The sequence below is a fragment of the Mustela putorius genome, unplaced genomic scaffold (genome assembly GCF_011764305.1).
Source record: "Mustela putorius furo isolate JIRA1106 unplaced genomic scaffold, ASM1176430v1.1 tig00001114_pilon_pilon_pilon, whole genome shotgun sequence".
Lineage (NCBI taxonomy): Eukaryota > Metazoa > Chordata > Mammalia > Carnivora > Mustelidae > Mustela > Mustela putorius.
The window spans coordinates 937,901-962,420 of NW_025421575.1; the positions used below are offsets into that span (position 1 = coordinate 937,901).

Consider the following 24,520-nt stretch of genomic DNA (forward strand, 5'->3'; position numbering starts at 1 on the left):
ACTACACCCTCTGCAAGCGGCTCGGTGGAGTCCGCCGGGCCGGAAAACCGGCCGTTGCCCAACTGGCGGCTTGACCTGGCCTCCACTTCTAGTTCCCCACTGAGGGATAGAGAGCCGGGAGGAGCCTAAGCTGATCTTAGGCTCCCGCCCCGCCTGGGCCCGGCCCCCTCCGGTGTCACTACATCTCCCTCCCTTCCTGGCCCAGCCCCCGGCCCAGCCCCGGCCCTCCACCGCTCCTCTGGGCTCCAGGTTGGCGCAAACAAAACCCTGATTGACTGCCCGGAGGGGCGGGCCTCGCTGCCGGGCTGTCTCCTCCCCTTCGCGCCCCCGCCAGGGATTTGCTGGGAAGGGCGGGGGCGAAGGGGGAGAGATTGGGGGTGGGGGGGTTGAGCAGGACCCTGGAAGGCTGAGTCCCCTGTTCGAAAAGATTTTGCCCACCTTCTGTCTGAGGTCTGGGGTTTCCCCTCCAGGTCCCTCTCCCCAAGCCCAAGTGTGGGACAAAGAAATTCTGAGGGCAGAGTGAGGTCTTTCACAGCCCAGCTCTTGTCCTGGGCCACCTCAGTTCCAGGCTGCTTGTGAGGAAGAAGGGAATGGTAGAAACGGACAGTGGGGTCTTGCCTGGAAATTCTGGGTTGACCAGTGCGTTTTGGAGAAGGCAGGGGGAACAGGATAGATTGTGGAAAAACCATTTAAACACTCCTTCTACTGGGTATCTGGACAAGGAGGACAGGATTCAGTAGTTTGGAAAGGAAGTTGAGGTACGGAGCAGTGGCTAGAGTAGGTAGGCAAGTGTGGGGAGCAGGAAGGGCTAGGGAGAAGAGCAAGGCTGTAGCGGCTGCCTGTTGAGGGAGGAAGGGGGGGAGAAGAGGAGGGGGAGGAGAGAGATGACATGGGGAGAGCAGAAGGGGGGTTGGACGTGGGAGGAGGAGGAGAGGACTCGAGGGACCGTCTGTCGCGGGACAGGCGGGCCAGCTGGGGCGCGGAGCCGGGAGGAGGAGGCAGCGGCAGCAGCAGGGCTCAGAGCAGCAGCAGCAGCAGCAGCAGCAGCAGCAGCAGCAGCAGCAGCCGCCGCCGCCGCCGCCGCCGCCGCCGCCGAAACAAGTACCAGCCACACAGCGGCTCCTCCTGCCCGAGCAGCCACAGTCCCCCTGCCGAGATGGCGCTGCAAAGCCCAGCGAGCAAGGAAGCCGAGGGGCCCTGGCGGGAGGCAGACCAGGAACAGCAGGAGTGGGTGGGTAGCCCCGAGCCAGAGCCCGAGCCTGAGCCGGTGCCAGTGCCTCCACCCGAGCCACAGCCGGAGCCACAGCCAGAGCCACAGCCCTTACCGGACCCAGCACCCCTGCCGGAGTTGGAATTTGAGCCAGAGCCAGTGCATGAATCCAAGTCCACGCCCACCGTGGAGACCCGCGGCACTGACCGTGGCTTTCAGCCCCCCGAAGGTGGATTTGGCTGGATGGTGGTCTTCGCTGCCACCTGGTGCAACGGCTCCATCTTTGGCATCCAGAACTCTTTTGGGATCCTCTACTCCATGCTGCTGCAGGAGGAAAGAGAGAAAAATCGCCAAGTGGAGTTCCAAGCAGGTGAGTGGCCCCGCGCGCCCCTCCTGGCATTCTGGGCAAGGGTGTCCTCAGCTCCCACTGCCGCCAACTCCTGACCTCTGGGTCAGAGTCGCCCCTCCAGCTTTCTGCTTCGACTCCTCCCCCCTTGTCTCAGGGCCCAAGGCGCTGCTAAGGCGGAGGTTGCGGGGCTCTGGGCACCCTTACCTTCGGAAACTAGGCGCAAGACGTCCCTTGGGTGGGACCTGGGATACTCACTGATCACAGGCAAGGGATGAACTTTTTGGCCTGGTTCAAATCCAGACGCACTTTTTTTTTTTCTTTCTTCCGTATGCTGACCATGTGTAGTGCGGGAAAATATTTGCAGTTTTTGTTTTGTTTTGTTTTTTGTTGCTGTTGTTTGTTTGTTTGTTTGTTTTTGTTTTGGAGGCGGTGCGAAGTCATGGAGAGAGGAGAAGAGTTGGGAGGCTGGGAGGGCTTTCAGAGAAATTCCCTACTGCGGATCTCCGCAGCAGCCCCTGTTCCTGTACAACAGGGAATGGAGGTGTTTTCTGTCAAAAACACTTTAGGAATCCTGATGACTGAGCGAAGAGTGATATACAAGGCAGGCGTGTGTGTCTGCTGGAGAGAGAGAGGGGGAGGGAGGGAGAGAGAGTGAGGTGTGCGTACATCGCTTTGCTTCCAGTGGTTATGGCCCAGCCAGGCCAGGTAGTCCTCTACCACTCTGAGGGAGTGAGCAGATCTCTGTGCCCTCTGAGCTGAACCCCAAAGCAAGCAGGGAGGGGGGTCTCTGAGGTCTCCTGCCAGAGAAGTGTAAGGCAGCTGGCAGGCTGGGCCCTGAGACTAACTCCAAGCTGCCCCCAACCTGAGCCTTGCCCTCCCTGGGCACCAGAGTCTCTCCACTATCGTCGGGATGCCTTCTGCCAGAATGCCGGCCTTGACCTCTCCCACTTTCCCATGGGGCTGACTTGGTCTTCTTCCCTAAGACAAGCAGGGCTGTGGTGGTGCATAACCTATGCTCTCTAGGCCTGTGGCCCTAAGACTGCAACCTTGCATTCTCTAAGCACAGAATCTGCCCAAGGCCCTGAAGTCGGAGGAGCTATCCTGTTTTCTCAGAAAGTCAAATGGTGATGCCCCTCAGCAGTTCTGATGAGGAGTCTAGGGAGGGAGCGAGGGACTTGGGATGCCTTCTACCTGTAAGCTCTCTCCTTCTGTGGCTCTTTAGGACAGAATCACTGTCTGCTGGGACTCTGTGGCTTTTCATAGTATTGCCCTGGGGCTGAAGGTTTCCCTCATCTCACCACCCCAACACCTACTTCTACTGCCCCTCTGGGGGTGCCTTGGGATTATTTATTGAACATAGAAACCTTGAACCTAGGGTGTCCACCTATGGATTCCCCCAGGCCCTTGAACAGCCACTCCTACCTTCCTCTGAACCAAGGACCCCGCCCTTTTTTAAAGTTTGCAGTTTCACTGTCTTTGAAGAAGAGGATTGAGGTACCTCTTGGTACATCTTGTGATCCATTGGCACCACAATATGTGGGTCCCACTTGAAAATTAGAATGTGCCTCAGTGGCTGTCCAGAGCAGAGACTGCCCAGGCCACAAGAGGTGCACAAGTGTAGGGGGTCCCTGGACTGTGTGAAACAACTTCTGGGAGTAAGGTCACTGCCATACTCACCCCTGGGACTACCTTTTCCTTGCTTTGATGCAGTTCAGGGGCTTTTGTGAAGGCAGTCAGAGTAAGGCCTCTGCCTGTTGCCTAGGTTACCTTGGATGGCACCTGCTGAGCATTGCTCTGTGGTTGAAGGCAGGCTGTTGGCCTTCAGATTCAGTGGCAAAGTCTGGGAGAAACTTCATGGGAGGTAGTGGGGGATGGGCTGAAGCTAGGCCCTGGTATTCATGTGGTGTGAGCAGGCCTAGAGCTGGGCCTTTCAGAATATGTAATAAAACTTGGAAAAACCACTACTTTACCAGGAAGAGGTTTACTGCTGGGGAACAAACTTCAAAGTAGGTGATCATAGGGGACTCAGGGGGAGGGCTGGCTGGGACTTTCCGGTCAAGACCTCACAGTGCAGCTGGGAAAGAGGGGGGGCGCAGTGGGCTGTGCAGAGGTGTGGCTGGTGTGTATTCTGACACAGACTAGGTCCATTGAAGGGCTGGGTCTACTGGTTTAAATTATGGTGAGTATAGGTCAGGAAGGGACAGAAAGGAATTTGGTATATCCCTAGGGTCTCAGAATACTTTGGCTTGGGCCCTTGCTGTGGTGTATCTTGAATTCATGAAAGTTATTTTTTATACTGGATGCTCTTGAAAACACCTCAGTTTTTATTTTGACAAGGTCAAGAATACCCCACTACATTCCTGAGTTCCTAGAAAATCTCATCCTTAGCATTACCTTTCTTGGGCCCCTCAGCTTTCCCAAGCAACCATTCAGATCCTGAGATTCCAAAAATGTCTCTGCCTCCACATACTTTCCGCAATTTACTCAAAATTTCTGGGCACATGGGTGGCTTGGTTGTTGGACGTCTGCCTTCAGTGTCCTTGCATCAGGCTCTCTGCTCAGCTGGAAACCTGCTTCTCCCTCCCCCGCTCCCTCTGCTTGTGCTCTCTCTCTCTCTCTCTGTGTGTGTCAAATAAATAAATAAAGTCTTAAAAAAAATTTCCCAGCAACCTGTGCCACAGCACTGGTGTCTCAAAGGGATAGAAGAAGCTGGTAGAAGCTTGCTAAAATGTTTATGAGCCAGTATTTGCCTAATAGCCATTCTGGGGAACATGGAACATATACCCCCATAGTCAGGGAGGTTGATGCATTATATATTTCTATTAATGTGGTGCATTGTCCATTTCTATTAATGTTTGATATGACTTTCATCTCTAAAAAATCTATGAATTTAATATTTGGAGGCATCCCACAACCCAGATTCTCTTTGGCTAGGCCTAATATCTTTGCAATTGTAAAGCAGCCACTGATTGGTTTTATGAGTTCTGGATAATTGGCACTGTTATGAGGGAGCCCTAGCAAAAGGTGGTTTTGATATTTGGGGGCTAGCTCCACATCAAAGGAGTCTCTGGGCATGGGGAAAAGCCTTGGAAAGTAGAAGAGAAGTGGAATTCAGGCCATTCTAGAGCATGCAATGTACAATTTTATGTATATTCTGTGATGTATACAGTTCTGTGGTGGCACTAACAGTGTATCTTGTGCCTTCTCTTCACCTGTTTTTGAAGGGATGCCAACTTCCCCAGGTCTTATGCCTGGGAGGAATGGCAGGCAAAAGTTTCCTTAGATGGAGGCAAGTGACCAAGATCTGGTTTAGAGGAAAAAGGAAAAAATCAGGAGAGAGATGGACCTATACTTCTTGCAGAGTTTGTAGAAAATTTGGGAGTTCCCCTGCTCAGATCAAGCAGCAGACAGGACAGGGCAGCCAGGTAACCTGGTGTAAAGTATAGCATGCTTTCTGGTTGAGCTTTCCTACAAGCTCTGCAAAAAGTATGGGCTCATTTCTCTCCTGATCTTTTCCTTCCTCCCCCTTAACCAGACCTTGGTCAGTTGCCTCCATCTCAGGAACATTTTGTCTGCCATTCCTTCCAGGTATAGGACCCAGGGGAAGTTGACTTTTGGAGGAAAGAGGGTAAAGAGGAACAAGGTATCATTGGTTGTGGGCCCCAGGTCATTATTGGAATCCTAAGTGGGTTGGAGCTGGGGAAGTCTTAGGGTTGGGATCCAGAGGATAAGGTAGACCAAGCTAGAGTTGGTAACATTAGCTTCAAGCCTAGGTCTTTTTAAATGAGCTCCAGAGTAAACCCATTACTCTGCACTTTCCACATTGACTGCCAGTCTAACACTGAGCCATAAGATATGATGGGAGGCATCTTTTGTTGGATAGTTTATAAGCATGGCCCTTGCAGGCTCCTAGGTTGGAGGATGGAGACTAAGGCTCTCACCACCCATGGAAAGGGACAATGGTCATAAAAGTTTACTACTGGGAACAAGATAGTTCAGACTCATGGATCACTCAAATGGAGACAGAATTTTCTAGGCATGGGGAAAATGGAACACTATGTATTTAGACAGAGAGTTCCAATGATGGGCTGGGTCAAAAGCAGGGTAGGCTATATTTCTCTTCCCCATCTTAGGGTCTTTTATTACTTGGTTCAGTGTCTCACTGGGATGACTAAATTGCCTAGTTTAGGAACCAGGTATTCTTTGAGGAAATCTTCCAGGGTCTTGCTTTTGTCTGAAGGCTTTTGCCTACTGTCCAGATAAACTTGATTAGGTTGGCTTAGAATTTGCAATGGAGCTTTGGGCCACAGGGCCATTGGTCAGGTATCTTTCAAGTAACTCTTCTTCCTCCTTTCCATCCAAACTGGGTGCCAAACTAGGATCTTGACTCATATCGGAAAGGATGAGAAGGAGAGGTTGGGGTATTTGGAAGCCAACTGGGAGGTTGCTTGTTTTAGCTAGAGTAGCTGGTTGAGGCTGGATCCCTGGCTTGCTGTCCACTGGCCTCAAATGCTCATTCTGAATATAAATCTGTACCCCAAAAGTGCTGGTGATCTTAGTAATACCAGTTAGACAGTGACTAGGAGTTGGACAACTTATGCCCCTGACAGGCTCTGTGACTTTGAGCAGGTATTTTACCTCTCCGTACTTCAGTTTATCTATTTGAAAAATGAACAGGTTTGACTAGATGAACTTTATACCTCTAGAATTATGTGTCCTTCTAGAATTATGTGATAGTTTATTCTTTACTATTCACTTGGCATACATTTTGACTCATTCAGACAAAATGGAAATTTGTTAATCTGCCTGAATGAAGATGTAGACAGTTTGAAGAGATTGGGGAAACAATGAAAAAAATAGATATTATTTTCCCATGTCATATGTATTTAGAGATTATAGGGCTGCTTATATATACCATTGTGGTTGAAAAGATCCACTCCTTTTTGCCAAGTGTGTAAGGGCAACACTGGATTAGCAACTGCTTCTCCCAGAATGCCCTGCTCAGTATGGATCTGGGCCCCCAAGAAGATTCCCTTAACTTGGCTGGCTTCAAGCTAGCAGAATGGGTCTTTATGCTACTTTTTCCAGTCATTTGGGCCTATTACTAACAAGCATTAAACTATAAGCATTTCCTGAAGCCTCAGTTTGGACCCTTCTCCTGAAACTTAATTTCCTACAGTTCATTCTTATTTCCCAGAAATGCATGCTTACTATGACCTTGGTCTGCTGTTACTTCACGATAGAAGAGCACACTAAGATTCCTAAATGTGACATAGTGGCTTTCTTCAGGGGGCTTCACACAGGGCATCTTTATAACTGGGTTAGAGCTGCTGGCTCAGCCCCACTGTGGATGGGTGTGGGAGGACTGCTGTTTCAATCCTAGAGGAGGCCCTACTGGGTATCCACAATCCCTGGTCAACTTCAGCTTCACTCAGGGCTTAGCTGAGAGTGTGACTACTGAAGTACCAGACATAGAACTCTCTCTCATTTCCCCCTAAATTTATACTTGCTTGTCATTGGAAACATTTCCCCCAGGGCCATGAAGAATAAACAAGCAGCTGGACTATCAACATTTGCAGAAATATGTAAAATATGACTTCTTGACCTTTTGAACAGACCAGTTTCCCAAGAGGGTATACTGCTTTTACCACCAGCATCTTTTTGTTGTGTTGCCTTTTGAAAAGAAATAATCATTTACTCTTTTAAGATTGTATAAAAGATGGAGTGAACTTTCTTGCCTAAAGGAACTTTCTTACTTGGGATTCAATTAGCAAACCTTAGAGAAAAGTCTTTATTCATAAGACACACACACATCCCATACACCTCACCTGAAGCCATGGATTATGAAAGAAGTCTTTTCCCATTTGTTTATGGAATCAGGTTTAACGTAATAGAGGCTTCTGTAGGGGTTATGGCAGACTAGCACAAAGGGCCCAGAATTAAAAACTTGTTAGGTGAGGGTGATGGAGAGGATATGGCCAGCCTGTCTGTACGTCTTGGCCTGGACCCCTTTGAGTTTCCCTACACTGGATCATGGAAACTTTATAAGTTTCTGCTTCCATCCTTCTTTTTATTCTGAATCCCTCTGGTACCCAATGGTTACTGGGAAGAGGGTTTAGGATACTTCAGCCCTCTCCCATCTTAGGAATGACAGAGCCTAAGGAGATTTAATTACCTACCTTGAAGGTGGGTGCTGTGGTTACTAATGTGAAATCACTTGGCACCTATTTGTGGGTGTTGAATGTGGCCTGTTTGGATGCCTTGAGGAAGTATAAGCCTCTTCAACCTGGTAGTCTTGCCTACCTTTATCTTCTACTTTGCTCCAGCTTCTGGGGTTGAAATGAAAAGAAGGGATGAAATTAGCTGTCTTAACCATATTTTCCTGGATCCTTTCATTTTCATAGTCCATTTGTATCACCTTTGATAGCTATGCCATCCCCTTTCCTCACAGTATTGTTATCACTCTTCGTTTTCTTTCTCTTGCTCAATTAAGGAACAGCTGGAGTTTAAGATGTTGTACAGGCCCAACTCCTCCAGCCAGGATCTTGGCCAATCTCTACACATCCCACAGAGGAATCTCTTCTTTTTTCTCCTTTCTTCCCTCTCTCACTCTCTACTTTCTGGGGAAAGGGTGACTTTCTATGTAGCATTCAAGAGTGTGGAAGTCATCACCTCTGGATTTTTGCAGTAAGATAGCTGCTATGAACCTGTTTTTGTCATTTCCACAACCTCTCTTTTCATAACCCTGGGACCCCAGCCAAGGAAATAGTATTGTAGCAGGTCTTACCCAATTGTATTCAACAAATATCCTGGTCAGTTGCACTCGTTTCTCTTCAAGTCCTTACTTTTCTTGTTCTGCGCTAACTGATCCTCCAGAGATTTCAGATTGGTTTTCAGTAACTTCAGTGGTTCTGGGTAGAACAGAAGTCTTCATTCTATTTTGAGTCCTACCATCTCTCTTCTTGCCAAAAAATACTACAAAATTGAATGTAGAGGAGTCAGAGAAGGAAGAAAGCAGACACCCAAGTCCTAACTAGAGTCTAAAGTACCTTCAGTGAGGGTAGAAAGAGAGGAAGTAAGGCTCCCAGGTTAGTTGCTTCCCCGCTTCTGCATAGCTGAAGGGAAAGGGGGATAGGAAATGTTGCTAAACAGTCCTTACACAGTCTTTTTGCTCAGCCTATCCTGTGGATCTACCCACCCACCTTCTTATCCAGGCTGAAAGGGTATATATATATGCATCCATATGTCCAGGCTTATGTGTACGTGTGTATGAATAGCCGGGCTTGTGATGTCTGTCTGAGCCAATTAGCAGAGTTGCTTAGAACACAGCAGTTATGAGGCTGAGATTCAGTTACTTGTTCAGGTCACTGAACTTCTCACAAAGAAAAGGGTTCTTCTATTTGCCACCCATCCCCTTCATGTGGTATTGCCACTCATCCTAGGGGGACTGGTTAAAAGTATGGAGAGGACTCCCTGTAAGCTCTCCCTGCCAGTTATTTTTATTATTACTATTACTATTATTGTTATTTATTTATTTAGCATTTTACAATGAAGTCTGTGCCAACATTATATTAAATTCTTAACTTGTGCCATTATTTCTGAACAACGCTATGAAATAGGTACCATTATTTTCTCCATTTTGTAGATAAAAAGACAGAAGCGCAGAATTTAAATAACTTGCTTAAGCTCATATAGGAAGTAATGGCAGAACTCGGATTTGAACACAGAGAATCTGAGTCCAGAATTCCTGCTTTTTTATATCACCTAATACATAGTAAGGATGGGAAGAAGCAGCTACCAAGAAGACTGCTGCCAAGTTTTCCATTCCTGTAGCCTCAGGGCATCCTTATGACTAAGGAATAAAAAAGATGGCCAAGAAAGGCTTTAGTAGACAGAAGTCTGACAGTCTTGTGATGTATGTCATACTCCTCTAGCTACCCGTCTCACTCTACTCAGAGTCGTGATCCCTGGGTACAAAAAGGACCATAGAAATGGTCTCTTCTTAATTGTTTAGCCTTCAGTGTTCTCATCTGCACAATGGAATTAACAATATTTTATAGGACTATGAAGTATCCAGTGAGGTTATGTGTACAAAAGATTTTTGTAAACTGTGAAGGGGTTGGTGTTATTCTTATTCTTTTTTTTAATTTTTAATTTTTAATAAACATATAATATATTTTTATCCCCAGGGGTACAGGTCTGTGAATCACCAGGTTTACACACTTCACAGCACTCACCAAAGCACATACTCTCCCCAATGTCCATAACCCCACCCCCCTTCTCCCAACCCCCCTTCCCCCAGCAACCCTCAGTTTGTTTTGTGAGATTCTTATTCTTATTTCCAGTAATCTTTCCCAGTCCCTAGAAATTGAGTTGCTATACCTTTCTCTAAATGTTTCTGGAAGGGAAATCAATCCTCCTCTTCACATTCTACCTCCCCACTCAATTTCTTCCCCATATCCCCTCTGTATTATTCTGCAGTTTGATCTGGGTGTTCTGTAGCTAAGGAATGGCTGTGTTTTCTTTGTTCCTCAGTTCTCTAAGAACCCAGAGAAAGGAGGGGCCAGGTCCCAGGTCATATACATTCAAGGAAATAAGGCATGTTAAAATATTTACAGCACTTGGCAGGATCTCACAAACCTCCCAACAAGTCAAGGACTGCGTTTTTTGGTAGGAATTGCTAGGGATTGGGGGGTGGTGAGTGGCAGGTGAGGTTAGGGCTTCACTTCCTCCCGAGGGTCTCTCACAGAGCTTCTGTTCTCTTGCAGGTAGTGAGGAAGAAGGAAAGGGATATTTAGGGTCAGAAGGTCTGGGCCAGGGAACATTAAGCATAGAAGGGACTTGCTCTTTTGTATTCAGTTTTGGAGTGGGCCTACTTCCTTGTGTTCTAAACAGGATAGTCCTAGAGAACAGAGGCCACAGAAGGCCAGAGGCTTGGAGGAAGATTGTAATAGCAGTTTTGAACAGGAATTTCAGCGACCACTTAGGGAGCCTCCATTAAGACCATCTAGTGGGCAAATCTGAATGGAAATGTTTCTCTTCTTTGTTGCAAACAACAAAACAAAATCTCCAAGCCCTTCTTTGAGACTAAGATTTCAAATATAGTAGGATTCACCCTTTTGATTTTTGGTTATTTAAATGTCTGAGCTGGAAGGCATTTTGGAGACCATCTCATCCTACCCCATCTGGTTCCTGTTTTATAGGTAGAGAACTGAGATCTGGAAAGATGTGACCTCAATCAACATTATAGTCAGATGATTATAATGGAGATTGGTTTGTAAGAGGGATTGGGAAATGGATGCAAAGGATGGGGCTTTTGGCACCCTGGGAGGTCCCCAATCCAATTCACTGGCATACTGCCCCTTTCTCTCCCTGAACTTTTCCAAACTCAATCCCCAGACTCTACTTTGTGGAAAGAGATTGTATTGTATTTTAATAAATGTAATTTTATTTATTTAATATGAGACCAAATTCAAGAGATGCAACACTGTAAAGTCTCTCTTTAACCCCTGTCTCCCAGTTATCCTGTTCACCTCCTTAGAGGCCATCAGTGTTATCTGGTGTGTCCTTCCAGAGATATTCTGTATATGTACAAGCAATTGTGTGTGTGTGTGTGTGTGTGTGTGTGTGTATACACTCTATTTTTAAAATACAAATGGTAGCCCATACTTCATATTATCTTCTACCTTGCTTTTATACTTCAAAATATGTCTTGGATATTACTAAACATTAAATCCATAAAGTCCTCACTTTCTTATAATTGCACAGTATTCTATTATATGGGTATATCGTATTTTATTTTATCAACTTTGCTAATTGGCATTAAACCTGTTACATATCTTTGAATATAGGCTTTGGAATCAAACAGTGCTAAATTCAGTTAGTTACCACATGGCTGGCTTTGACAAAGTTTTTAACTTCTCAAAGTCTGAGTTTTCTCATATATAAAATAGGGATAATAATAACATGTTTCATTATTGCTATGGAGATTAAATGAGATGAGGCATACAAAATACCTAGCATATAGCCAGGTACATACTAAATGTCCAAGACATGCTGGTTTTTTCCCTGCTTACAAACCTTTCCCATACCCTCTACCCAATTCAATTAATGTTGGTTCAATTCAAGTCAATGAGTGTTTATTGTATGCAAGTATGCAAGGCTGAACCATGGATGAGGCAAAGAAGGAAAAATCCCTCAAGTTTATAATTTCTTTGCAAATACATAACATACCAAACTGCAGATTATTGCTAAGTAGTAAAAATATGTGTGTGTATACATATATATGTGTGTGTGTGTATGTATATATATATATATATATATATATATACATATATATATATATATACATGATTGTATATATATATACATAATTGAATACAATTATTGTGTGGTGATGTGGAAAAGGAGAGATGAGTGTGAGGAATCAAGAGGAATTGAGGGTTTGCTAGGAGAGTTGTAACTCAAGATGGGATTTAGTTAAGTGAAGAAGAGCCTATGAATTGGGCAGTGGCGGGATGAAGGTTGAGAATTGGACAGTTTGATTGTTGCTCAGAGTTTGGGTCTTTGCCCTCTGAGAGTCCAGTGAGTCACTGTTCCCCATTAGGCCTTGACCCAGCAGGCAGGGTGGAATGGAGGGGCAGGAGGAGAGGAAGATACTGAGGACATTTGCAGGGAAGGGCACAGGGTGGGAGGATGTCTGGGCATTGGGCCATGGAATGAGGTGCCTGCAAATGGCTTGTGGCATAGCCTGCCCAACCTACACCACCTGCTCTTCCATGTCAGCAGTCCAGACACTTTGTCTGAGGTCCGAGGGGAGGGATAAAAGGATACGAGAGCAGAAATGGCAACAGCTCTCAGCCCATTATCCTGAGTCCCAAACAGATCTCCAGATGCTGTGAGCCCTAGGACAACTACTAGAAAACTACTGAGTGGTAACAATCCCCTCTGTGTATAGCACCTAGTAGTTTTTACATCTTAGTTGATGTTTATCCTTGCAACAGAGACAGTTATGAAATAAAATACTCAGTTGAATCTCATCATGTGACAATATCTTTAATCACAACATGTGCTATGTTGAGGGATTCTGGAAGATGGAAAGTCAATGTGGTTTGTATTTAGCTAGGGAAAAGTTCACTAGAGATTTGAATTCCTATTTTATAGTTTCAGAAAATGGAAAGCCAACTGAGGGCAAGTGAGTGGCTTAAAGTCAGACACTTAATATTTAGCAGAGCTGAGACTAAAATCCAGGTATCCTCATTTCACGGTCCATGGGGACAGATATGTAGGAGCTACCTGGAAGTTGGAATAGAGCTGTCCCTTAACTTGATAGCAGCTTGAAGTTTAAGTGTACGGGTAAGAAGAAGTATAGTACAATGAAAAATAAATAATCGGGAGTCAAAAAGTTAAGGGAGATGGAAATGAGGGTCATGGAAGGAAGGATCTGGGCCTTGCTAAGTCTTGTTGGCTGGGATCAAGAAAGGTACTGGACTGGCAATCAGGAGACCTGGGTTCTGCTTCTAGCTCTGTTACTGGCTTTGTGACACTGAAAAGTCCCTTCCCTTTTCTCAGCCCCAATTTCTCCACTAATAAAATGAGAATACTTGACCTCCCAGAGACTTAGTGCTTATAACCAGTGGCTTCTATAAACCAAAGGGGTTTTGGGTGATGGGGAATGGTGAAGTAGTGAGTAAGAAAACAACTTCTCTGATGAAAATGGAAAACATTTCCTCCCAGATTTGAGAAGAGATGAGTTTTGGAAAGGGTAGCTATCCTGTGGTCTCCATCCTGTCTTGTCGGAGAATTCCATCCAAAAGAAGCAAAGAGAGAACATGTGTGCATAAGTAAGCAAGTACCTCAATGCAAACTTGAGATTTGGTGGGACAGATTATGTTATGCTGAGTCAACATGCCTGGAAATCTTTCCTGAATATTCTCTAATAAGATCACCTTCCTAAGATCTCGGCTTTATTTTTTAAAAGGGGGTCTGTGTCCTATGGGTGAAGTACCATTGAGAATTCTCCCTTTATGGAGCCTTCTTGAGTGAGCACTAACTCTGGAGCCAAACTGCTTGAGTAAGTCCTGACTCCACCATTTAGCTGCATCTCTAGGCAGGCCACTTAACATCTCTGTGCGGCTACGTCCTCATTTTTAAGAGGAGGATAATAAGAGTACTTACCTTATAGAGTTGTTAAATGAGTTATATATAGCTTGGAACAGTGTCTGGGACATGGTAAGTGCTGTATAAGCATTTGCTATTCTTATTATCTCACTAGAAGGCTAGTGTAACCCCAGGTGAGCCCAAGGGAGCTTAGCATTACTCAGTCAGGAATTCTGGGGGTAAACTTACTTTATCCAGGTACCATCTGGGCTACTCTAATGTTGGCCAAGCTCAGGACCAGATTAAGATCTTTAGAGGCCCTATGCACTATTTTTTTCAACTGCCAGCTTCTGAAACAATTCATTAAATCTATATTTTTCTCATTTGGGGTGGCCCTGTTCCACTGGTGCCTTAGCTCATAACACTGTCCACATGTTGGGTAATGCTGCACTGACCATATCAACCTATAAGCTCCTCCCTGAGTTCTGGAGGGAACCAACAACCACAGGTGGTCTACACAGCCAAATATAACAGTTTTGAAACCTGAATAACTCCATCCACAACAGGGTGTTCTGCAACACACCTCCTAAAAATTTGCTAAGATTCTGCCAAACACCATGACCTTCTTGCCAGTTGGGACCTCCCATCTTGTTACTTGGAAGGAGGGTTTATCTTTTGGGGCTAGGGGGAGAGAAGGACAAATGCCTGGAAGTCCCAATAGGAGCCCATGAAGGAATCTGTAAACACTAACAAGTTAAAATTCTGGTGACCAGTTGGAATGACTGAGCACAGTCATAGTAGCCTTGAAATGACTAGAAGACCATTCCTCCTCCCCTGAGCCCTGTCTTCAAGACCTTCAAATCAGTGATCCTGAAACCTTGGAATCATTATCATTATCTCCATTGCTCTTGACCAGGTTCTAACCATTCAAACAGTAAACAACAGGATAGTGTGTGTTCCAGGACACACAGTAGTTTTTTGCCTTGACCTAGATTTTGCCTATGGAAAAACTAACCAAAAGCATGTTTTCCTTAGTTCTACAGGCCAAGAAGCTGGAGGGAGTTAGGGGTCAGGGTGAGGGAGGTTAGCAAAACCTCAGATGGACTTATCTGTTGCTTTGCCCTGGGATGGCAGTACTCACATTCAGGCTTAGCTAGACCTGTGCTACCAGCCTTCCTCACAGGATGTCTCAAACATGGAAGACTTAGGTAGAACTGGTCAGACCAGATGTTGGGAACCTGTGGCTTTTAGGAAGAGGAAAGACCGAGAGCAAAGTGGAGAATAGAGGGGAAAAACCTACTGTCCTGGCTCTTAACTCCAGAAAGTACCCCCAGTAGACTCCAAAGTATCACCAGAGAGCATCTACTCAAAAAGGCCATGACTCATCTGTGTCCCTTCCATGGACTTGGCTAGTGTCTTCAGGCAGGACCAGCAACCTGCAGACTATTCTTCAAACCATGGCTCAACAGAGAATAGCACTTGCCCTGGGGCCCTCTTTTTTTTTTTTTCCCATGGAATTTGTTTTAGTACTAATAGAAGAAGTACCCTTGGGATGGGAGATCATACAGAAGACCCCAGAGTTCAAGTCTCCTTTGCCTCATTTCTTTCTGTGCTGTGTGGTATAGGCTTAGGCACAGGATCTGACATCAGATGGACCAGACTTAGAGTCCTGGATTTGTGGTTTACCTAATCTTCAACCTTGGCCAAGTCACTTGGCCTTTGTCAATCTCACTTTCTTTATCTGCACAATGGGGAGAGGAAATAATAATTTCCTCACCACAGTTTTGTGGTGAGGTTCAAATGAGAGGATGGATGTAATATTTTGAAATATTTTGAAAACTGGTTTGAGCTTTATATATAAATTATCATCATGACTGCCAGGTATATAAATTTATCTGTAGATTTATAAATCTATAAATCTATATATTTAACTGTAGATAAATTGCACATGTTCTTATGCATCTATAGCTGGATTGAGGTATCACCAATGAAGCGCATATGTATAACCAACCACTTGTGTATATAAAACTATACACATAATCTGATCTTAAGCTTGAACTCTTGACAGACAGCTAAAAGCACACACCCTCACAGGTACACACATGCACATTTATCTCCATGGATAGTGCCCATTTCTTTCTTTCATACATATACCTTCACATAGGCAGATGTATGTACATGTACATATGTATGTGCATGTGTACATATAGGTACAGCTCCATAGCTGTACAGGTGAACATATCATAACTTCCAGCTTCTCCTCCAGACTTTCAGTTTTCTCAGGGCCTAAGGAAGACCATGTGTGTAAATCCCCCTACTTCATAATGATGTCCGTTTTGCTCTTATTGGGGCCTTTTCCCTGCTTCCTCTTGTTTGCAGATTAACACAGCTGCTGCCAAAATTCAAGCTGCAGTATGTGGTATCCACATGTCTGGAGAATGTGGATCCTTGTCCAGTTGCTCTGTGAATAGCATTATGAATCTATTCTGCACAATGTATTTATAGCCATGTTTGCAAAGAGCTGACAGCATTTTCAGATTTTTTCAAAATACAGTTAATCCGGCTACAAAAATAGTCACTAGTTCCCATGCCCTGATGCTAAAAGAAATTAGGTAGCAGGCCTAATGAAAATTAGTCACAGAGCCTAATGAGATTGAATCAATCTCTCTCTCTCTCTTCCTTTCCCTCTTCTTTGCCTTCCTTCACTTTCCTTCTGCCACTTCTTTTTATTCCAAGGGTCTCTAAGTCTAAGGTGGGGTGGGTAGTGATAGTGTAGAGTGTAATTTGCTTCAGAGAGAGCCTAGGTCATCAAAGCCTAATGATTTGGAAAGGATGAAGAGGAGGAAAAGTATTAGGGTATCCAGGATTATAAGCAGAAAGAATTTAGCAGGGGAATTAAATGGGGTGAGAACAAAAGGAGGAGGGTTAGTGCCCACTGTGAGGCTAACTAGAATGGCAAAGTGCCCCAGACTCCCCTTAATCACTGGAACATGGGCTAGTAAACTGTTTTTTGTTTGTTTGTTTGTTTTTAAAGATTTTTATTTATTTGACAGAGAGAGACCACAAGTAGGCAGAGAGGCAAGCAGAGAGAAAGAGAGAGAGGGAGGAGAAAGCAGGCTCCCTGGCCAGCAAAGAGCCTGATGCTGGACTCGATCCCAGGACCCTGAGATCATGACCTGAGCTGAAGGCAGAGACTTAACCCACTGAGCCACCCAGGCAGCCCAAACTGTTTTGTTTAATGCAAGGTTGGAACACTAAAAAAAAAAAAAAAAAAAAAAAAAAATCTCTAGTGATAGAGTTGAAGAGTTAAGCATGGTTAAAGAACAAAATGTAAGGAAAACTTCCTGACACTTTTTATGAAGCCAGCATTACCCTGATCCCCAAACCAGGCAAAGAACCTACCAAAAAGGAGAATTTCAGACCAATATCACTGCTGAATATGGATGCTAAGATTCTCAACAAGATCCTAGCAAACAGGATCCAACAGCACATTAAAAAGATTATCCACCATGACCAGGTGGGATTCATCCATGGGCTACAAGGATGGTTAAACATTCGCAAATCAATCAATGTGATGGAACAAATTAATAAGAGAAGAGAGAAGAACCACATGGTCCTCTCAATTGATGCAGAAAAAGCATTTGACAAAATCCAGCATCCATTCCTGATTAAAATGCTTCAACGTATAGGGATAGAGGGAACATTCCTGAACTTCATCAAATCTATCTATGAAAGACCCACAGCAAACATCATCCTCAATGGGAAAAAGCTTGCGTCCTTCCCGTTCAGATCAGGAACATGACAAGGATGCCCACTCTCGCCACTCTTGTTCAACATAGTACTAGAAGTTCTAGCAACAGCAATCAGACAACAAAGGGAAATAAAAGGTATCCAAATTGGTAATGAAGAAGTCAAACTCTCTCTCTTCACAGATGACATGATTCTTTATATGGAAAACCCAAAAGACTCCACCCCCAAACTACTAGAACTCATACAGCAATTCAGCAACGTGGCAGGATACAAAGTCAATGTACAGAAATCAGTGGCTTTCTTATACACTAACAATGAAAATACAGAAAGGGAAATTAGAGAATTGATTCCATTTACTATAGCACCAAGAACCATAAGATACCTGGGAATAAACCTAACCAAAGAGGTAAAGGATCTGTACTCGAGGAACTACAGAACACTCATGAAAGAAATTGAAGAAGACACAAAAAGATGGAAGACCATTCCATGCTCTTGGATCGGAAGAATAAACATTGTTAAAATGTCTATACTGCCTAGAGCAATCTATACTTTAAATGCCATTCCGATCAAAATTCCACCGGTATTCTTCAAAGAGCTGGAGCAAATAATCCAAAAATTTGTATGGAATCAGAAGAGACCCCGAATTGCTAAGGAAATGTTGAAAAACAAAAATAAAACTGGGGGCATCACGTTACCTGATTTCAAGCTTTACTACAAAGCTGTGATCACCAAGACAGCATGTTACTGGCATAAAAACAGACACATAGACCAGTGGAACAGAGTAGAGAGCCCAGATATGGACCCTCAACTCTATGGTCAAATAATCTTCGACAAAACAGGAAAAAATATACAGTGGAAGAAAGCCAGTCTCTTCAATAAATGGTGCTGGGAAAACTGGGCAGCTATATGTAGAAGGAAACTCGACCATTCTCTTACATCGTACACAAAGATAAACTCAAAATGGATAAAAGACCTCAATGTGAGACAGGAATCCATCAGAATCCTCGAGGAGAACATAGGCAGTAATCTCTTCAATATCAGCCACAGCAACTTCTTTCAAGATATGTCTCCAAAGGCAAAGGAAACAAAAGCGAAGAAGAACTTTTGGGACTTCATCAAAATCAAAAGCTTCTGCACAGCAAAGGAAACAGTCAAGAAAACAAAGAGGCAACCCACAGAATGGGAGAAGATATTTGCAAATGACAGTACAAACAAAAGGTTGATATCCAGGATCTATAATGAACTCCTCAAACTCAACACACACAAAACAGACAATCATATCAAAAAATGGGCAGAAGATATAGACAGACACCAATAAAGACATACAAATGGCTATCAGACAAATGAAAAAATGTTCATCATCACTAGCCATCAGGGAGATTCAAATTAAAACTACATTGAGATATCACCTTTTACCAGTTAGAATGGCCAAAATTAGCAAGACAGAAAACAACATGTGTTGGAGAGGATGTGGAGAAAGGGGAACACTCTTCCACTGTTGGTGGGAATGCAGGTTGGTGCAGCTTCTTTGGAGAACAGTGTGGAGATTCCTCAGGAAATTAAAAATAGAATTTCCCTATGACCCCGCCATTGCACTCCTGGGTGTTTACCCCAAAGATACAGATGTAGTGAAAAGAAGGGCCATCCGTACCCCAATGTTTATAGCAGCAATGGCCACGGTCGCCAAACTGTGGAAAGAACCAAGACGCCCTTCAACGGATGAGTGGATAAGGAAGATGTGGTCCATATACACTATGGAGTATTATGCCTCCATCAGAAAGGACGAATATCCAACTTTTGTAGCAACATGGACGGGACTGGAAGAGATTATGCTGAGTGAAATAAGTCAAGAAGAGAGAGTCAATTATCATAGGGTTTCACTTATTTGTGGAGCATAACAAAAAGCATGGAGGACATGGGGAATTAGAGAGGAGAAGGGAGTTGGGGTAAATTGGAAGGGGAGGTGAATCATGAGAGACTCTGGACTCTGAAAAACAATCTGAGGAGCTTGAAGTGGCGGGGGGGGGGCTGGGAGGTTGGGGTACCGGGTGGTGGGTATTATAGAGGGCACGGATTGCATGGAGCACTGGGTGTGGTGAAAAAAATAATGATACTGTTATGCTGAAAATAAATAAATTAAAAAAAAAAAGAACAAAATGTTTTCCCAGGAAGACAGTAGGCCTGGCCTACTGGGCCATCCCAGGTGGCCCATTCATGACCTGGGGTGAGGAAGGGTTTAGGTAGTACTATCAGGTGCTTTATTATCCAAACTGGGACTCTTTTGAGAATGAAAGGAAACACAATTAGGATTATGCTGGGACAACAGGTATAAATTAGGGTAGTCCGAGGCAAACAAAGATATATTCTCATTTTAGGTTCAGGCTTTATTGCTCCAGCTTACCAGAAAGGGGTAAACTGTAAGGGTTCCTCACAAGATGACTTAAAAAATGAGGGGGGTGGGTAGTGGGAATCAGGGCAGAGATTCAGTCTTGAGACTGGGGATTGTTTACTCTGAATATTAAATCTTTTTCTTGTTGTTGTCCATGAATATATAATGGAACTCCTTCCCAAGTATGTTTATTTCCTGGTCAACTTCATAAGAGAAGAAACTATGTGTGTATGTGTGCTTGTGTGTGTGCAGTTTTCTGCATTGTATGTATATGTTTGTGACAAAGTTTTGAAAGAATGTGTGAATGTGAGTATATATAACTGTAACTATGGGTATATATGTGTATATGGATATGTGAGTGTATGAATGTGGATGTCATGAAGATAAACAAGGGTGTGTGGTATGTGTGTGTGTGTGTATATGCACACACACATATGAGCATATATAGGGCAGAGCCTGACTCCCTGGTTTATTGAGTTGTGGAGTCCTTAGTTTCTAGAGATAAATCACATAAACCACCACCTCATTTTGCATGTGAGGAAACTGAGGATGTGTAATGAGACCTACACTTACTATTTGCTTGGCAGCAGTTGAAGATAGACTAGCAATAGTCACAATAATCCTGATTGGGAGTTAACTGTCAACCCATGCATTGGAGTAAAAGCCCAGCTATTTTTTTAGGATTTCTGAAAAACAGTGCTTGGCAAGTGTGGGAAGATGCTGCTTAAGAGTAAGCTTGAGGGGTGGGGGGCGCCTGGGTGGCTCAGTGTGTTAAAGCCTCTGCCTTCCGCTCAGGTCATGATCTCAGGGTCCTGGGATCGAGCCCCGCATTGGGCTCTCTGCTCAGCTGGAACCTGCTTCCCTTCCTCTCTCTCTCTGCCTGCCTCTCTGCCTACTTGTGATCTCTGTCAAATAAATAAAATCCTTAAGAAAAATAAAAGTAAGCTTGAGGGGGACGCGCCTGGGTGGCTCAGTGGATTAAAGCCTCTGCCTTCTGCTCAGGTCATGATCCCAGGGCCCTGGAATTGAGCCCCACATCAGGATCTCTGCTCAGCAGGGAGCCTGCTTCCTCCTCTCTCTCTGCCTGCCTCTCTGCCTACTTGTGATCTCTGTCTGTCAAATTAATTAATTAATTAATTAATAAAATCTTTAAAAAAAAAGAGTAAGCTTGAGGGGCGCCTATGTGGCTCAGTTGGTTGAATGTCCTACTCTTGATTTTTGGCTCAGGTCATGATCTCTGGGTCATGAGATTGAGCCCTACGTGGGATCCATGCTCAACATGGAGTCTGTTTGAGACTCCTCCCTCTGCAATGCTCTCTCTCAAAAACGAATAAATAAATAAAATCTTTAATGATAAAAACTAGTAAGCTTCAGGTTCCTGTAAAGTCTTGATTTGATCTCAAGGGGGAAAACCGGACAATTCTCCTAGGCCTGCCCCCCTGAAACATCCTGACAGGTTATGGATAATTTCTGTGCTTTGAACATCATTCAACACCACCACCTCCTCTTTTGCCACCACCAACAGCACACTCACACTCATACACATATACAACTTACATGTGAGGTTTGCCTTATAGACAATGCTGGATAGTAAAGATCCACTACAGGCTTTGACAGGATGCAGGCCAGATATAAGCTGAAAGTATTTCCAGACTGAGCAATAAAAGGAAACCCTCTCTCTATCAATCATGACCTTTCTGTTTCTGCCCTCATCACTTTGGGCTTTGGGCAATGAAAATAGCTAGAGTCCCCAAGATTGTTAGGGCTGGTTATTGGAATGGGAATTTGTACCTCCGAGAGCAGGATGGGAGACTACCTTATGAGCCTTGGCCTGTTATATCTGTGGCTGAGGAGTTAGCCGTACAAGTGACCAAGTGCAAGCCATGTATTAGCCCAGTGCTAATGAAGTCGAAATCCCATACTGTGGTTCAGTTCCCAACTGAACAAATTCAGCTCACTCAAGACTATTATTATTATTATTATTTTATATTAGTCACCATACAGTACAGTTAGTCACCATGTTTTTGATGTATTGTTCCATGATTCATTGACTCAAGGCTCTGTTTAGGCTATATCCATTTGCCTGACCAGTCACATGGATGAGGCAAAAGAGTATGGGGTGCTAAAGCACAACTCTGAGAAAATAATCAAGTTTTATGTCTTAGTGATATGCCCATTCACATTCAGCCAATGTTTATTGAGCATTTTACTGTGTGCCTAGCACCATGTTCACTTTTACATGCATTAATTTCCTCATTGAACCCTCACAATAGCCCTGTGAAGTAGGATTAGTCCCATTAAGATACACCAAGAAGTAAAGTGGTCTCTCAAATCAAAACAGCTAGAAATGGGGGAATCAGAATTTAACCACAACTCTGTTTGATTAATGGTACTAAATCCATTTACATTTGAAAGAAATTATTGAGAGCCCACTGCATGCCAGACACTATACTTTTTCCAGGTATTATCTCACTTAATCCTCAAAATAGCCCTATGGGGGTGGATATTCTTCCTTTTTTACAGTTAAATATATTGAATAGAAATGTTAGGTAACTTATACAAGATCAAATGCTAGTATAGCACTAGTACAGCTTGTTGATTCCTGAGCCTAAGGTGTCTCTCCTTTGCTCCTTCAAGGATATCAGATGCCCTGTCTAGATGATTCCTAAAGCCCCTTTCAGCTTTGACATTCTAGAGGTCAGCAACTCTATGGTTACCCTTTCACATTAACTCTGGCAGCATTGAGTCACTGGACTGTGGAACCAATCATTCTCCTCTTCCCACTAGGCTCTATGTATGGTACAGAGGAAGTGTAGGCAAGGGCTTCCCAAATAGCTCAGTCTGAGTTGGCCTGGGACTCTGACTCAGCTCGCCACTCCTGGCCTCAGGTACCAGGTGAGGTGCCTTTTGTAAAAACTTCCAGAAGCTGCTCTGGGCTCTAGGCCTGGAGTAACTCTTCCCCTCTATAAAACAAAACAAAATGAAACAAAAACAAAAAACAGGAAATATCTCCTTAAATTGGCAAATAAGAAAATCCCACAGAAACAGCCCAGAGAAGCTACTTCCATGTCTGAGATGACTGTACCCATGTTTGTGTGTGTGCTTTTCTGGGTGCATGCTATAGCCAGGAATTGCAGACAGAGTCAACCTTGTTTCTGCATTGCCCAAAGTCCTCCTTGGGCTGAGATGAATATTTCATTCCCTACCTACTCCATCAAAACTTTGCCTCTTGGAAGCTGCTGATGACTTTTATATCCCCATCTGAACCCCAAGGAGAAGAAGGCTGATTGGCTCACTAGGTGTTTGGTCAAGGTCTGGTACCTGATGGAGGTGGTATTGATTTATCCCCTCAGAGGACTGCTGTGCCAGGGGTCCCAGATGTGCCCAGTGATCAACGTCAGAGGTGAGCCAAGTTGCCTATGTAGCCAACATCTGGGGAAGGGAGTTTCCCTAGGAGAACACTGAGCAGCACTGGGGAAATTACTTCAGGGGAGGGGCTGTGGTTCAGATAACTCCCCATTCTCCTTCACTTTTCCTGATCTTAAAGCTTTCTGAATTCCTTTCTTATACAGCCTCCCTCTTCAAAACTTGCTGTCTTGGCACCATATCTTGTCCCCTCCCCCACTACTCTACCCTTATTATTTGGTACAGGTAAAGAATGAGAAAACGTGGGTTCTACCACTATCTGCAAATTTTACCACTATGTCCCTGTGTGATTTTGGCGAAGGTATTTTACCGCCCTGAACTTCAGTTCTCTCATTTGTAAAACGGGCAAAAAGCCAGACAGTTTTTAAGGTTTGATTTGGGATTTAAATGAAAAATAAAACTGCAAAAACATCCAGGACAAATCGGTTGTTTGTTTTGAGGCTCAGATGAGAAATAATCTGGAAATACTGGGTGAGCTCTAAAGTGCTCTTTGTATAGGAGTTGCTGTTGTTAAGACTCCCTGTTCCCTGACTGCCTTTTCCTATAGGTAATAATTCAAATTTGCCCAGCCTAGCTAATGTCCTGTTTCACTTCCACAGTGTGCTCTGAAGACTAGGTAATCATCTGCTTCTGGAATCTATGTCTGTGGTGGAAAAGCACAAAGTTTCCCACAGGGTCCTCTTTCTTCTCCCAGGAATAAACTTAGCTGGACTTTCCTGCACAGAAAGGCTTTCTCATCTCACCCACAGAAGCAGTGGCAATCTCAAGTCAATGCAATCAGTAGGAAAGATCTATTTGGAAATAGGAGGTTTGTCTCAGGATGTTATTACTAGCCCATTATTGCAGTTGAGAGAACTGAAGCTCAAAGAAGTGAAGGTCATACAGATAAGAAGTGGCAGGTTCTAAGTTGTGTGTGTATGTGTGTTGATGTAGGTAGGAAGCTCATCTGGAAGCATGTGAGAGGTGAGAATTCTGGATTAGCTATTAAGATAAGCACTATCTTTAATTCTCCAGGAATTAAATATAAACAGGCTGCAAACTTAATAAAAATCAGGTAGTGTACCAAAAAGATACTGTGTACTATCTTTTCATCTTCTTCTTTATTCGGCTTGAATTCCTGCAAGGAGACTTACTTTATTTCTCTATGTATAGCACATTTTGTGAGGTGCTATGACTGAAGGGTCAAGGGGAGACAGAGAACTAAGTCTTATGTCTTATGTCTGTATGAACAGACATACAATTGAGCACAGTGATTTATAAGGAGAGATATAGTGACCCCAGCACCTAACACAATGCA

General features: G+C 44.1%; 1 protein-coding gene across 1 annotated transcript in view; it reads left to right on the forward strand.

Moving 5' to 3' along the window:
* The first annotated feature begins 360 nt into the window (after positions 1-360).
* SLC16A2 (solute carrier family 16 member 2) overlaps positions 361-24,520 on the forward strand; it is a 141,164-nt gene continuing 117,004 nt past the window's right edge. Inside the window, exon 1 of the mRNA XM_004780252.3 lies at positions 361-1,580. Coding sequence (XP_004780309.2) covers positions 890-1,580 — 691 coding nt within the window. The 5' untranslated portion in view covers positions 361-889. The remainder of the gene's footprint in view (positions 1,581-24,520) is intronic.